Source organism: Cebus imitator, unplaced genomic scaffold (genome assembly GCF_001604975.1).
Source record: "Cebus imitator isolate Cc_AM_T3 unplaced genomic scaffold, Cebus_imitator-1.0 Scaffold161, whole genome shotgun sequence".
Taxonomy (NCBI): domain Eukaryota; kingdom Metazoa; phylum Chordata; class Mammalia; order Primates; family Cebidae; genus Cebus; species Cebus imitator.
Genome location: NW_016107476.1, coordinates 1,913,122 through 1,929,314, shown reverse-complemented (window position 1 = coordinate 1,929,314; position 16,193 = coordinate 1,913,122). Strand labels below are relative to the sequence as shown.

Genomic DNA, 16,193 nt, shown 5'->3' with positions numbered 1-16,193 from the left:
GTCAAACGTGGGGAAAAAATAAGAAATTAGAGAAAATAGAGCTAATCCATGGAGATTATAAATTAAATCTTTATGGATAGAAGATGTTCCATTTGTGAAGCAAAATGTGAGATTTTAATAAAAGTAGGTAATTCAGAAAAGGAAAAAAGTGGGCTCTTGGAAATTTATATTAGGAAAACAAATCAGTGATTTGAAGATAAAGTGAAGAATTTCCATTAAGTATTATGAACAATGGACAGATGTAAAATAGGGTAAAAAATAAGAAATTTACATGATTATTCCAGAAAACTTTATATCTGAGTAATAGAATTGAAAAAGCAAAGAACATGACATTTTAGATAGGAAGGAGATTATCAAGTGAATAATTTAAAAAATGTGTTTGAGATTGAAGTACACAAATTTTAAGAAGAAAAGAGCCTACTGAGCCCCAGAAGAATGAATACGAAAGACTCACAGCAAAGCTCATTACAAAAAGACAAAAAGAACCTTAAAACTTCTAGATAGAGAAAAGAAATAGTACAAATAAATCATAAGACTCAATAGCATAGCACTTTACAAAAGCAATACCAGAAGCCAGGAGAGTGGACAAATACCTTCAATATTTGAAATTGCTTTCCATGTTAGAATTCTAAAACCAATCAAATAATACTAAAAGTGTTAGAGTGGAATAAAGTCATTTTTTAGAATTGCAGAATTTCAAAAAATATACCTTCAACATACACTTTATTTAGAAACTTTAGGTTTATATCACCTATTGAAGTATGAGATTAAATAAATAAATAAAAACAGAAAAAATAAAACCTAAGAAACAGAATATATAACACAGGAGAAATATGGAGGGAACCCTTATGACGCTGTAATAGACCTAGAGAGCAGTTTAAGTTCAGATTGGAGAAGAAAGATGGAGTTTCAGAAGGGATGTCTTTAGATAGTAAATGAAATTGTCAGATAATTTGATGTATTAGAAGACATTGAGAAGAAATGTACACATCTGGCAAAGGGTTGGGGGAGAATTAGCAGTAGATACATAGGAAATTAAGCAAAAAAGTGAAAATATAGTTTGTGGAGAAAATAAGTTATTTAAGAATAAAAATATAGTATGTAATGTGGCTTATCTGTGAATAATATCACATAATAAAACTGAACATCAGCTGAGTGTGGTGGTGTGCAACCATAGTTCCAGAAACTCTGAAGGCTGAGACAGGAGGATCACTCGAGCCCAGGAATTAATTTAAACCAACCTAGGCAATAAAGCAAGACCCCATCTCTAAAAAGACAAATAAGAAACTGACTATTGCTCTAAACAAAATTATAATAAACGTACAGGGAGAATGAAGGGAGAGGAAGTATGTGTGTGTAAGTCTGTGTAAGAGCTTAATCTTCACCTTCTGAAGAAGGAAGTCAGGCAAATTATCTGAAAGTGGGAACTAAGCATGCTAGTTAGAACAAATGAAAATACAAAAACAAACAAAAAATACAACTCTTCCTAGCTATTTATTTAGAATTAAAAGTGCTTACCTCCATTATTCTGGAATATGTTTGGGAAGACAGGGGGCAGTGGATTTTGTGTGTATGTGTGTGTGAGAGAGAAGCCTTGTAGAAATATTTGACTTTTGAGCTTCCCACATGTATATATTTAAAAATGATAAAATAAAAGCGAACTATAACAATACAGAAATTAAATGATGCACAAGTTAGGTCAAGGATAAATGTTCAAAAATTGGGAAAATTGGTGCATGGACATATACTTGGAAATATCTGGAAAGTATGGTAGATGGGAAAAATTAAGTTTGATGCTTACCACATATACAAAAATAAGTTCCAAAGAGATTGAAGACCAAAATAGTAAAAGCCAACTGAAAAATCTTTAAAAGAAAATTAGAGATTATTTTTAAAATCTCAATTTACTGAATAAACAAGTACAGATCATAACTAAAAATATGACCAATTTTCTGTAGAGCAAGATTTCATAAACTAAGTGAAAAAAGAAGCGGTAGTATGGAAGAAATTAGTATTGAAATTGTATACATTTTTCTTAATTACTTTCCATAGTTTTTATATAGTTTGTGGATTTTTATGATTTTTATTTTTTATCTAGAAGTTTTGCAATTAAGATAATTTCCTTCTACATAAAAAAGCCTTTCTTTTGAAATATCAAAACATTAAAGTAATTTAAATATTTTATCCTGATGATTATATTTTTAGGTATTCTTTCAGTGAACATTATAGATACCATTACTTTTGTATGCATACATGTAATATTTGATTTAGTATTTAACTTTCAAATAGGTATGCCCTATACTGACATTCATATTTTACACAGTATATTTAATAAAGATATGTCTTTAAAAATATTCCAATATAAAGTACCTTTAAGTTCATTCCTTTCATTTTCTTGTTCTCCTATACTTAAAATTATTTATGAGAATTTTAGGCAACAGTTATTTTTATTTAGGGAATAATGCTAGTTGAGTAATTACACTAAGTTGTAGGTCATGGAAAATTAATGAAAAAATTTTTTTTTGCCTCCTGCTTGTACATAGTATATCTTTAATTTGCCCAGTGATTTATTTATATTATTTGTCTTATTTATTCTTTTATTTCATTTGTTTTGTTTTCTTTTTTCTAGCTTGTGACGAATGGAAAATACTACCCAAACCAAATCTTCATAGAGATGTCAACCGATTTGGACACTCTGCAGTAGTCATTAATGGGTAAAAGAAGCACATTTCCAATTTTTAGAGAGTCATGGATATCAGTCATACTATCCTCATATTCTGGTATTCTTCTAGAAAATTATCATTGGCACTTAATCGTATTGGATTTTATGTATCTCTGCTCTACCACAGAATACATTTTGATTTGTTAATCATATCCTTTTTCCCTTTTTTTGTTTAATATATTTAAGGGACAGGGTAGTAGTTAAAGGAAAGGTGCTGAGATAAAACCACAGATACCCTTTTAAGTCATCCTGCCTTCTTTTATTTTTCCAGAGATCAGATAAGGAATGTCTCTTCTTTTAAAAAGATGGAATTGAAATGATAGAGAGACTAGTCCCAAATTTCTATCAAGGAGAAAAAGGAAAATGAGAAGAATTAGATTCTCATTTTAGTTCTGTCATTTATTAAATGTGTGATTTTTGACAAGTCTCTTAACCTCTTTGGATCTTAAAATCCTTATATCCATTGGGAAATTGGACCCCGTGGTCATTACATTGCTTTCCCCATTTAAGTTAATATAATTTTTGTATTTCTATGACAAAAATTTGGTAATTTGGAATCCAGTGACAGTAAACAATCTGCTAGCTCATTTAGTAGCTTAACATTTGCAAATCAGGATGACCTTTTTATAAGTTCAATTTATTGCCACCTTATCCCAATTATGTAAAAGTTCTCCACTATTGCCATGAAATGACTTAACCACAATTAAACTGTGTAACTGTTATCAATTGGCTGTCAAAACAGTAATAAATGAAAATTGTGAAACATAAAACCTCTAGGGTTCTCTGGTTGATTTTTATTTTACTTTTAAAATAATGAAATAATTCTTGAAGTATTTTTTGACTGATTAAATTTATTAATAATATTTTTGAGATAAAAAATAGTGCTGTCTTAAGGGCTTCTGAAATGTTTTGGGCATTGGTTGGTGTTAATTTAGGATTGCCTAGGCTTCTTTTTCCAAACTGATATTTTAAAGATCTTTTTGATTATTTTACTCTTTGTCTTCTTGTTTTAAAAGAATGAAACATCATAAGAAGTACTCTGTGTCTAATTTCAAAATTGTGTCTATATTGAAAAATTATAATTCCAGATAGTAGTTCTAAAGTGTGTCTTGTCCATGTGTAGGTATTATTTTTTTAAATATTGTTTTCTACTTTATTAAAAACAATACTTATTTTTCTGACAAAAGCAATGTTGTATATAATCCTTGTTTCCTTTCTTGCATTAACAATAAAACATGTTTTGAAGGCTTAATGTTTTCTTAATACATTAAGATTTATAGATATTTCATATTTTATTTGAAAAGTCTTCAAGAAATTATATAGTAGTTTCTCTGGTGTTTCTATATCATATTATATGTTAGAAATATGATTTTACAGAACAGTACTAACAGAAATAGTTAAAAATAGCATAAAATGTATATTTAAACCTATGCTTATTTTTATAACTAAATCATAGAGACTTTTAATAACATTTCTTTAAGATTATTGTTTTGTTTTTAATAGGTCCATGTATATATTTGGGGGATTTTCTAGTGTACTCCTTAATGATATCCTTGTATACAAGCCTCCAAATTGCAAGGCTTTCAGAGATGAAGAACTTTGTAAAAATGCTGGTCCAGGGATAAAATGTGTTTGGAATAAAAATCACTGTGAATCTTGGGAATCTGGGAATACTAATAATATTCTTAGAGCAAAGTGCCCTCCTAAAACAGGTAAATTTCTTTTCCTCTTTCTGGCAGCAAAATTTCTCTTCTACAGAAGTATCTGCTGCTTATAAGAATTACTTTAGTAGCTACAGAAAGGAAAAATTTATAATATCCTAATTAGGAATTCTAATGTTTGAAGCTAGTGATGAATTATTTAATATCTTTATTAGCTGTTTTTAGCTTTATTTTTGAAATCTGTATATATAGTATACATATCAATATTTTATATGTAACATACTCATATGTGTGAATTATTTTCTAATACATTTAAAATGCTTTCCAATACATCATTTCTAAGAAACACTGTGAGATTCAAAGAAATATAATGAAAGAATTTATTTTCCATGTGGTATTTTTTTTCTTCCTGAATTATTGCCAAACCATACCATAAGAAAAAAAATTTTCTAGCATTTGATGACTAATGATCTGGTTTTATATTTCTTATAAAATGGTGAATAGGTAAGTGAGACTTATGAAAAGCTACCAGTTAATTATTACCCAACTAGCTAATTAATTATTTGGATAAATATTGTTTGGTTTTCTTTAAATGGTGAGGATTTTTATATATTTTTGAGGCTACAATTAATAAATGTATTTTCAAGTTTTGCTAATCTATCTTAATTCAGACGTCTTTAAGTGTCTTTAGAAAGAATGATAAACAGTATTTGTTATGATGTTTTCTTTTGTTTGTTTAATAATACCCTTTGGTCAGTAAAATATCTGTAAATCCTCTGACCTCCAAAATGTGTGAATTTATTTATTTTATGCTATTTTATTTTATTTTTTGAGACAGTGTCTCACTCTGTCACCCAGACTGGAGGGCAGTGGTGTGATCAACCTCTGTCTCCTGGGTTCAAGCAATTCCCCTGCCTCAGCTTCCTGAGTAGCTGGAATTATAGGCATGTGCCACCATGACTGGCTAATTTTTGTATTTTTAGTAGAGATGGGATTTTGTGCTGGCCAGGCTGGTCTCGAACTCCTTACCTCAAGTGATCTGCCTGCCTTGGCTTTTCAAAGTTCTGGAATTGCAGGCGTGAGCTACTGTGCCCGGCCCAAAATGTGTGAATTTAAAAAGGCTGTAGGATCCTTGTATATTGAATAATTATAATGGGGGCAAAAGATTCTTAAAATCCTGTAAACACAATTGAACTACAAAGAAGTCTTAATCTTCAGAAAACTTACTTTGAAATTCAAGGTCATTTCTTTGGTTAAAAAATGTCTGAGTGATTCTTAATTATTCTTAAATAGATATTGTAAATTAAGAAGAGTTAAGATTTTCTTTTTTGTGCTGATATATTGTCTCCCATTTGTATTATAGCTGCTTCTGATGACAGATGTTACAGATATGCAGATTGCGCCAGCTGTACTGCCAATACAAATGGGTGCCAATGGTGTGACGACAAGAAATGCATTTCGGCAAACAGTAACTGTAGTATGGTTAGTATTTATGGGAAAATGGTGCTGTGGTTAACATTGCTGCTTTATGATCATTAGCTTACCATTCAATAGCACTGTACAAAAAAGCACTTTACACATTAAGACATTAGCAAGTATATAGGGAATCATTCACTTCTCGGTAAATTGTAAAGTTAGACTGGGGTTTATTGTTCAAATTTGTCTGTCTAGATTCCATTTTGTATCCATCACCTTTACTTCTTTTCATGGATGAAACTGGGAACATTTTTTCAAAACTGATTTTAAAAAGACTGTAACTATAAACGTTGTCTTCTGTACTGATGAAAATAAGATTACATAGGTAGGTATTAAAGCAATTTCCATTGGATTCCTGACAGACAGGCATTACTGATGGGGTGGTCTAGTGCTTTGTTTACACACTTTGTGTGTAAGTTTAACTTAAGCTGTTGGTAGTAGTAGTTTCTCTTTTAACTGTCTATGCATTAGTGGTTCTCAAGTTGAAGCAATTTTGTCTCACAGGGGACATTTTGCAGAGACATTTTGGTTGTCACAACTGTGAAGCTGCTGTTGGCATCTAATAGGTAGAAGTAAGGGATGCTGCTAAACATTCTACAATTTTATAGGTTTTTAAAAAGTCTTTCTTCATCTAAAGTAGAGTTTTCGCACTATGGACATTTTAAGCCCTGTAATTATTTATTGTGAGAGGGCTGTTCTATACACTGTTGAATAAAAAAAAAACTTACAAATATTTATGGCTGATGAAAATGGATTAAGAGCAGCAAAAATTAAGATTTTAAGTGGTAGCAGCTAAACATTCTATGTTTTATAGAAGATAAAAATAAATTGAAAGGAAAAAATTTAAAAAGTAGTATTTTTTTTTTTTTTTGAGACAGAGCTTCTGTCGCCCAGGCTACAGTGCAGTGGCATGATCTTGGCTTACTGCAACTGCCACCTCCTGAGCTCAAGCGATTCTGGTGCCTCAGCCTCCTGAGTAGCTGGGATTATAGGCAAGCACCACCATGCCTGGCTAATTTTTGTGTTTTTAGTAGAGACAGGGTTTCACTGTGTTGGCCAGTCTCGTCTTAAATTCCTAGCCTCAAATGATGTGCCCACTTCAACCTCCCAAAGTGCTGGGATTACAGGCAGGAGCCACTGTGCCTAGCCTCAAGATTCTTCTATGGGCCTATAGATTAAGTAAAAAAAAATGTGCATACATATTTCCAACTGAATATATTATTTTTTCTTTCTCTGAATTTTTATTAAGGAAAGTATCTACTTGTTTTTCAAGATAGCAAGTGGATGTAAAAGGCAAAGAAAAGGAAATTGAAACTAAGTAAAATTTGGTTGTATAATTTTAAAAATTTCTCTGCTAATTAATAATTGAAAACATAAGTTTTATGATTTAATCTAAAATAATATTCAAAACTTAAAATGGAGGGAAATTTTCAGTTACTGTCTCATTAGATTGAACCCTTTTGCTTTCATACATATTCTGTTACATATTTTCCAAGGATACATGTTGTTTTAATAACAAGATATACTTTAATTTTATTTGAGTTTTAACATTATTAAAACATGGTTATACTTTGAAAATTTAAATAACATTTTAAGATTTTGGTTAATATTCATCTAATGGGAGTTAGTTTAGTGGACATGGGAGTTAAATAAAATAAGACATGGGAATCAGGCACTTGTGTTACAGTTCTTTAGAGAAACAGAATCTATATATATTTATATACATATATACGCACATGTACACACACTTTTATATATATATATATATATGTTAAATGTATATAAAATGAGATTTAATATAAGAAATTGGCTTATGGATCTGCTATCTGCAAACTGAAGACCCCTGAAGACTGAGGAAAGTTGACAATGTAAATTCCACTCCACGTATGGAGGCTTGAGAACCAGGAGTGCAGATTGTGTAAGTCCCAGTACAAGAGCAGGAAAAGGCAGAGAGGGGAAATTCTTGTTCCTCTGTTTTTTTGTTCTTTCAGGCCCTCAATGGATTGGATGATGCTCATGCACGATAGGGAGAGCATTTTACTTTGCTCAGTTTACCAATTCAGTCTCATCCAGAACCTCCCCACAGACATATCCAGGAATAATGCTTAGCCAAATATATGGCTACCCCATGTCTTGGAAAACTTGGCACATAAAATTAACCATTACAAATCTACCCCTTGTCAACTTGGCACCTATACATAGCTACATAAACCATACTTAATCTTCAAATGAAGGTAATCACATGATCAGAATTCTCCCTAACGTGATACAAGCATCCCATGTACAACTGAGAAACACATCAATATCTTCCCTAGAAAAGGAGGTAAAGTCCTTGAATGCTGTTTACTCCTCTCCTTGATATCCCATAACTTAAATACTATGTAAAATCAACAGTACTTAAATCTTGACATAAACATCTTATGTTACATAAGGGAATAAGAGAGGAAAGAAAGCAAAGATATTTCTCTCTCTCTCTCTCTCACACACACACACACACACACACACACACACACACAGAGATGTATTGTTAACAAAATAAGGAGAAAATACAGTTAAGTCCTTATTTCTATAACTGATCATGTGCTTGTAGCTAGTATTTATAACTGTATTCTTACCTAACCATTCTGTATTTCCATTGCCTTCAGCAAACACCTTACCTGCTTGTGGTTTTTTTAATCTGTTGGGGTGATTCAAACCTTCATTCTTGAAGGGTCATTCCTTATTATAGTCCTGCTTGAATTAGAATGTTGTAGTTTTCCATTGATCTTAATCACAGGGTAATATAATTTGGATGTTTGCCCAAATCTCTGTTGAAATGTAGTCCCCAGTCTTGTAGGTGGGGCTTGGTGGGAGGTGTTTGCATCACAGGAGTGGATCCTTTATGAATGGCTTGGGCCATCCCTTTGTTGATAAGTGAGCTCTCGCTCTGGGTTCATTTGAGATCTGGTTGTTTAAAAGTGTGTGGCATCTCCACCTCCGCTCTCTCTCTTGCTCATGTTCTGCCATGTGAGCCGCTTGCCGCTACTTTGCCTTCTGCCATGAGTAAAAGCTCCCTGAAGCCTCTCCAGAAGCAGAGTAGATGCTGGTGCCACATTTCCTCTAAAGCTTGCAGAACTGTAAGCCAGCTAAACCTTGTTTTTCTTAACGAATTACCCAATTTCAAGTATTCCTTTATAGCATTGCAAGAATGGCTTAACACACAGGGTAGGGTAGGTAATATCAAAAGATGCCATAAGGGATCTCCTGTATTCTAGACATATTTTTCCTAGCCTCCTGTGTGAAGTAGCAGTTCAGTTCTCCTGTACTAGAAGCAGTCACCCCAACCAGCACAGTAACTCTTTTTTGACCGATGATTTAGAGGCATAAGGAACCCAAAGTGATCAAGTGGCAGTATTAATGTTCATTTCTATGGAATCATGTGTTGTGCTTCCTAAAAAGCATTCCTTCCTCTGGAATTAAGACATCTAGTTCAGCAAAGAATAAGGTCACAGGAACAGGAAAAAAAAATTCCTAATGAATTACTAGGGGAAATTGTGAGTGCCACTCCCATTTCCACCCCTTGATTCTTGGACCCATAAATGTTGGCTGTCAGAGAAAGAGCATATATTGGTTGCTGACTCAGAGCATACACAGCTTTCTGGAGAACCCTTCTCTCAGCCTTGCAAGGTATTACTATGTAGCTGGCACTGTAACTGAATCATCAAAAGCCCATTCCACTGTTTTATGAAATAAATTGCTTGACAATTACAGGGAACATGATAAGACCAGTGAGCATAGGCCCATTGCTGTCCTTCATGTGCTGTGATAGGAGTTCCTTGGTCAGAAGCAATGCTGTGTGAAATACCATGATAGTGGAGAAAGCATTCTGTAAGTTTCCTGATGGGAGTTTTGGCAGAAGCATTATTTGCAAGGAAGGCAAATCTGTAGCCAGAATAAGTGTCTGTTCCAATAAAAACGAAATGCTTCCCTTTCCCTGATAGAAGCTGTATCAACCTGCCTCCAGGTAGCTGGCTGATTACCTAGGGGGATGGTGCCATATCAGGAACTCAGTGTTGGTTTTTGCTACTGGCATATTGAGTACTCAGCTGTGGTCATAGCCAGGTTGGCCTTGGTGGATGGAAGTCCAGTTTGCTAAGCCCATGCATAATCTCCATCCTAGCCACCAGGGCTACTTTGTCCATGAATCCATTGGGTGATGACATGAGTGGCTAGGGAAGAAAGCCTATTGGTGTCCACAGAAGTGGTCATCTTATCCATGTGATTATTAAAATACTCTTTTGCTGATGTCATCTTTGGGTGAACATTTACACTGCATACAAATATCTTCACTTATTTGCCATTCAGAGAGGTCTGTCCACATCCCTTTTCCACAAATTTTTTTGTCACCAATTTTCCAATCATGTTTCTTCCAAGTTTCTGGCCATCCAGACAAACCATTGGCCACAGCCCATGAATCTGTACATAATTGCACATCTGGCCATTTCTTCTTCCAAACAGAATGAACAATGAGGTACACTGCTTGAAGTTTTACCCACTGGGAAGATTTCCTTTCACTACTGTACTTCAGGGAGGTCCCAGGAAGGGGCATCAGTGCTTTAGCTGTCCACTTTTGGGTGGTGCCTGCATATCGTGCAGAACCATCTGCAAATGAAACCAGAGTCTTCTCTTCCTCTGTCAGGTGGTCTAGGGAGCTTCTCATGAAGCCATAGATGCAGACTGGGAGAGAGAAGGCAGTGTGGCACCAGTGGGGATTATGGGCATTTGGACCTCTTCTTCATGTAACTTAGTTGTGCCTTCAGAGGCTGCTTGAGCCTGATCATGTATATATTACTTTTATTTGATGATAGACTGCCACTGTGCATACCAAACTTTATGGGTTGGTGGGTCAGCTAACACCCAGTTCATGATGGGCTGAAATCACATGATAATTTGGTGGCCCATGGTTAAACACTCAGTTTCTACTAAGGCCCAGCAGCAGACTAAGAGCTGTTTCTGAAAAAGTAGAATAGTTATTGGCAGAGGTTGGTGATGTTTTGCTATGTAATCCTAAGGGTCTGTACTATGATTTGGGCCTGCCAAAGGCTCCAAACAGCATCCTGTCTGCCACTGATATTTCAAGCAACATTGCATCTGCAGGATCATGTAGTCCAAGTGGCAGAGTATTTTGGACAGTAGTCTGGACCTGTTGCAGAGCCCTCTTTTATTCTGAGATCTACTTGGAATTAGCAGCTTTTTGGACCACTTCGTAAATTGGTCAAAGTAATACACCCTAATGAGGAGTGCATTACCTTCAAAATCCAAAGAGGCCTATTAGGCATTCTCCTTCTTTTTTCCTTTGGTTATAGGAGAGGCCAGAGGCAACAACTTAACATTCACCTTTGAAAAGGATATCTTGACATGCCCCATACCACTAGACCCCTAGAAATTTCACTGAGGTAGAAGCGCCTGAATTTTAGTTGAATTTATTTCCCAACCTCTGACACACAAGTATCTTATTAATAAGTCTAGAGTAGTTGCTACATCCCTGCTCACTAGGTCCAATCTGTGATGTTATCAATATTATGGATCAGTGTAATATCTTGTGGAATGGAAAGGCTGTTAAATTCCTGAGAACTAAATTATTACATAGGAGTGGAGAGTTGGTATACTCCTGAGGCAGAACAGTGAAGGTGCATTGCTACCATTGCCAGCTGAAAACAAACTGCTTCTAGTGGTCTTTACAAACAAGCTTCAAGAAAAAAGCATTTGCCAGATGTATAGCTGCTTACCAGCTGCCAGGGAATGTGTTAGTTGCCCAAGCAATGAAACCACATCTGATAAGGGCAGTTACAATTGGTGTTACCACTCAGTTAAGCTTATGATAATTCATTTGTATTCTCCAAGATCCGTCTGTCTTCTACTTAGACTAAATAGGCAAATTTGATGGGAATATGGAAGGAATTAGCACCTCTGCATCCTTTAAGTCCTTGATTGTGGCACTAATCTTTGCAGTCCCTCCAGGAATGGAGTATTGCTTTTGGCGTACCATTTTTCTACATAGAGGCTGTTCTAGTGGCTTCTTCTTGTCTTTCCCTCTATAATTGTCCTCACTCTGCAGATCAGAGATTCAGTGTGGGTTTTTTTTTTTCAGCTCCTGAGTATGTCTGTTCCAATTATGCATTCTGGAACTGGGAAAATGGCCACAGGATGGGTTTGGGACCCAGTGAGCCCACTGTGAGAGGGACCTGAACTCCACTGATCATCTGGCAGTCATAAGGCTCTAACTGGTGGCCCACCGTGATGTTTTAGGTCTCCTGGAATTAATGTCAGTTCAGAACCAGCATCTAGTACTTATTATTTCACTTTCTCCAGTGCACAGTTACTTTGGTAAAGGCCATAGGTACCTTTGGGAAAGGCAAGGCGAAAGACGAACAGTATACCTTTTTGGTGGTATATTTAGGTCCTTCCTTAGGGGATCCAGCATTCCCTTCATTCAAGGTCTTATGGCTCTGTAAACTGACTCAATTCTGGAACTTAGTTGAGGAACTGTGACTCTCTGTATTTATGATTCAGGCTAGAGTTTTCTTTACTTATAAGTTTTCTGCTTATACAAATCAATTAGGAATTTAGTAGGATTTCTATGTATTTTACTTCTAGGAGCAACCTCATGCTCAACTCACCAATGCCATAGATGTAAGCAAGTCAGACTATTCTGATTGCTGCTTTAACTCTGCTGTTCATCATAGTAACCACACCTACCTTGCCTTTGGTAGTTGAGTGCTGCTACCTGGCCCCTGCCACCCCAGATCCAATTATTCCTATTGCATTTATGTTTCCCAATTCAGTGGCTGCACTTCCTACTGCAAGGCCAGGCATATATAGAAGAGCAATCATGGAGCTTTTCAGAGATGCCAGGGCTCCTCTCACAAATTTATTCATTTAAGTATTGGTGAAAAGTGTATCTTCTGGACTCTCTCAGTGAGGGTGAGCAGACCTTAAAGGACAAATCCACTCTAACATTCCAATCTCCCTAGGCTATTAAATGTTTTCTATATTAAACCAAGACAGATCCAGCATTTTCAGATCACTCAGTATGAGCCACCATTTTGTCTACGTTTTAGCCAACAAAACAAACAAACCCTTTCTAACTCTCCAAGCTATAACATTAAATGCATAATTTCTGCTTAGTGAGCTCATATCAATAAATTTTGCCTGATCCAACTTTATGTTTCTTCTATCATTTCCCCACACTTTTACTATCCATTCTCATACATATTTCCTAGATTTCTGTCTGTATAAATTAGAAAACTCAAGTAGTTCTTTTGGAGTGTAATGTAATTCCTCAAGGGTTACCCTTTGAACCTAACCTTTACGGATCTGCTGGGTCTTAAGTCTAGTTATAGATCTAGAGCAAAGAGCGGTGATGAGGGTGGGTTCTGAGGAGAGCCATCATTGTCCTGCATAGCAGCTGCCTCTGGGGAAGCCATTACAGTTTCCTCTGGCAGGTATGGTTGATCCCCTCATACAGAGGTAGAAAGGCCAATACTACTAACGGTGGGAAGGATGCTATCTCTGGGGGTAGGAAGGTTGTTTTTTCTAGGGGTGTAAAGGCCACTTCGACTGGGGATGGGGAGACCTCTTCCATTGGCAAAGAAGACCCATTAGAATTTAGGGGGCTCAATTTCACCAGCTTTCTCAGGCTCTTCCCACTCATCTCCATCCCAGTTTACAAGATCTCATTCTTTCCCAATCACTGCCCTCACTTTAATAGCAGATATCTTGTGAGAATCAGAGTTCAAGATATAGTTCAGCCAGTGGCAATATGATATCCTGCATTTGATCTTTAGCAGTCTCAGCCCTGGAGCTGCAGGAGACACAAATCTCCTTCAGGGCACACATACATGCCTCAGGTCGCTCATATGAGCTTGAGCTGGTAATTTGAATGCCTAAGTTCATCCTTCCTTTGACCACTTTGTGTAGTGACTTAGGGGAAAATAGCCAATCCCATATTGGTTAGTTTTCCAGAAATGTTTGAAAGTGTCCTGTCATATACAAAATCACTCAGTCTCTTTTAAGTGGTTGATTAGGAATATCTGGTGCCAATAATTTACGTATCTATTACTAGTTCAAGCTATGGATTATTAGTGCTGTCTTTCTACTGGAAATAGAGTCATTAGTATCTTTAAATCCAGTCAGATTAGTGAGCCAGTTCCAGAAACCCCAGTAATTCTGTTCCACTAGAACCATTCTGGCTACCAAAATTTAATCTATCTATCATCTATCTATCTATCTATCTATCTATCTATCTATCTATCTGCCTACCTACCTACCTATCTACCTACCTACCTACCTATCTTTCATCCATCCATCTATCATGAGATTTATTATAAGGAATTGGCTCACACAGTTAAGGAAGCTACAAAGTATCATGATCTGTTGCTTACAAACTGGAGACCTAGGAAAGACAGTGGTATAAATTTTAGTCCAACTCCAAAGGCCTGAAAACCAGATGCATCCACTATGTTAAGCCATGTTCAAAGTCAGAAGACCGATGTCTCAGGCAGAGAGAGAAAATTTTTCTTACCTTTACCTTTTTGTTTTGTTGAGGCCCTCAAGGGATTGAATGATGCTCACCCACACTGGGGAGGGCATTTGACTTAATTCAGTTGATTAACTCAAATGCTAATCTCATTTAGAAACAGTCTTACATACCGACTCAGAAATAATATATATCCAAATAGGTGTGTCCTGTGTCCTGGTCAAGTTGAAATATTAAGTTAACCACAGGACTAAAATGGAAAATGTTATTAGTTAAAAATTGCAGTTTTCAACTCAGATTTTAAGCTTTGTTGGATAGCCCTGAGTTAATTCATTTTTAGAAATTGTCTTTAATTCTTTAAGGTTGTTACAATAAAATACTATAAACTAGGTGGCTTATAAACAACAGAAATTTATTTCTCACCATTCTGGAGGCTGGGAAGTCCAAGATCTAGGTGCTAGTAGATTTGTGTCTGGTGACGGCCTACTTTCCAGTTCACAGAAGATGTCTTTTCACTGCTTCCTCACCTGGTAGAAGAGAGCTCTTAGGTCTTCAGCTCTTTACAATGGTGTTAATCCCATATATGAGGACTCTACCATTATGACTAAATCACCTTCCAAAAGTTGCACCTCCTAATAACATCACATTTTGATTGGGTTTCAAAATATGAATTTTGGAGGATGCAAACATTCAGTCCACGACAGACATTTGCATGTGAAAATACAACATAACTGAGTGTAAACAAATGTATCTTAAAAATTGTATTATGCAAATTGCTATCATGCATTTATAAAGTGGTATTTTGCTTTACATTTTATTTTTGATGATGATGTGTTAACATGGAAAGCGGCCGGGCACAGTGGCTCATGCCTGTAATCCCAGCACTTTGGGAGGCTGAGGAGGGTGGATCACTAGGCCAAGAGATTGAGACCATCCTGGCCCACATGGCGAAACCTCGTCTCTTCTAAAAACCACAAAAATTAGCTGGGCGTGGTGGCGTGTGCTTGTAGTCCTAGCTACTCGGGAGGCTGAGGCAGGAGAATTGCTTAAACCCAGGAAGCGGAGATTGCAGCAAGCTGAGATTGCGCCATTGCACCCCAGCCAGGCGCCTGGCGACAACACAAGACTCTGTCTCAAAAAAAAAAAAAAGAAAAAACAAGGAAAGCATTGGGTGAGATAGTGCAAGAGAGCAGATGGTAATTTAGAGTTTGATGTAATGTGCCCTTTACACAGTTTTATCAGAATCTCTGGTGATTAAGCTAAACCAAATGTTAATGGATATAGAGAGGTCTTTGGGATTTCAGTCTAGATAATGTGCATTGATAGCCGATTTCATTAGTTAACCATATTTACTGCAGGTTGCATATTTTGTGCTCTAATAGGTCAAACAGCAGGCTTTATTCTCACATATTTTCACTTAAAATTTACATTTCAATATATTAAAGATCAGTAGAGCAGTGGTTACTACTGATTGTTTACTAATGTGTGCCTGATTCATTAGGCCAAAAATGCCAGTTATGTTTCAGAATGATTGCTTCCTCCTACCATTGATTAACTTGGCTGTATGTGTAATTGAAATATAATTTCATTTTTTGTATTTATTTAGTATCAATTAATGACTACATTTTTCTTAATGAAGAGCAGTAATTTGGATGGACACTCTGTTTCCATTGTTATTCTAAAGATTGACATAAAACTAGTAAAACTGGCCAGGCGCGGTGGCTCAAGCCTGTAATCCCAGCACTTTGGGAGGCCGAGGCGGGTGGATCACGAGGTCAAGAGATGGAGACCATCCTGGTCAACATGGTGAAACCCC

The 16,193-nt window shown here is 35.9% G+C and overlaps 1 protein-coding gene across 1 annotated transcript in view; it reads left to right on the top strand.

Moving 5' to 3' along the window:
• The window catches only part of ATRNL1 (attractin like 1), an 829,354-nt gene that overhangs the window by 150,663 nt on the left and 662,498 nt on the right, over positions 1-16,193 (top strand). Inside the window, 3 exon segments of the mRNA XM_017543810.2 lie at positions 2,630-2,714; positions 4,226-4,434; positions 5,747-5,865. Of these exon segments, the coding sequence (XP_017399299.1) occupies positions 2,630-2,714; positions 4,226-4,434; positions 5,747-5,865 (413 nt within the window).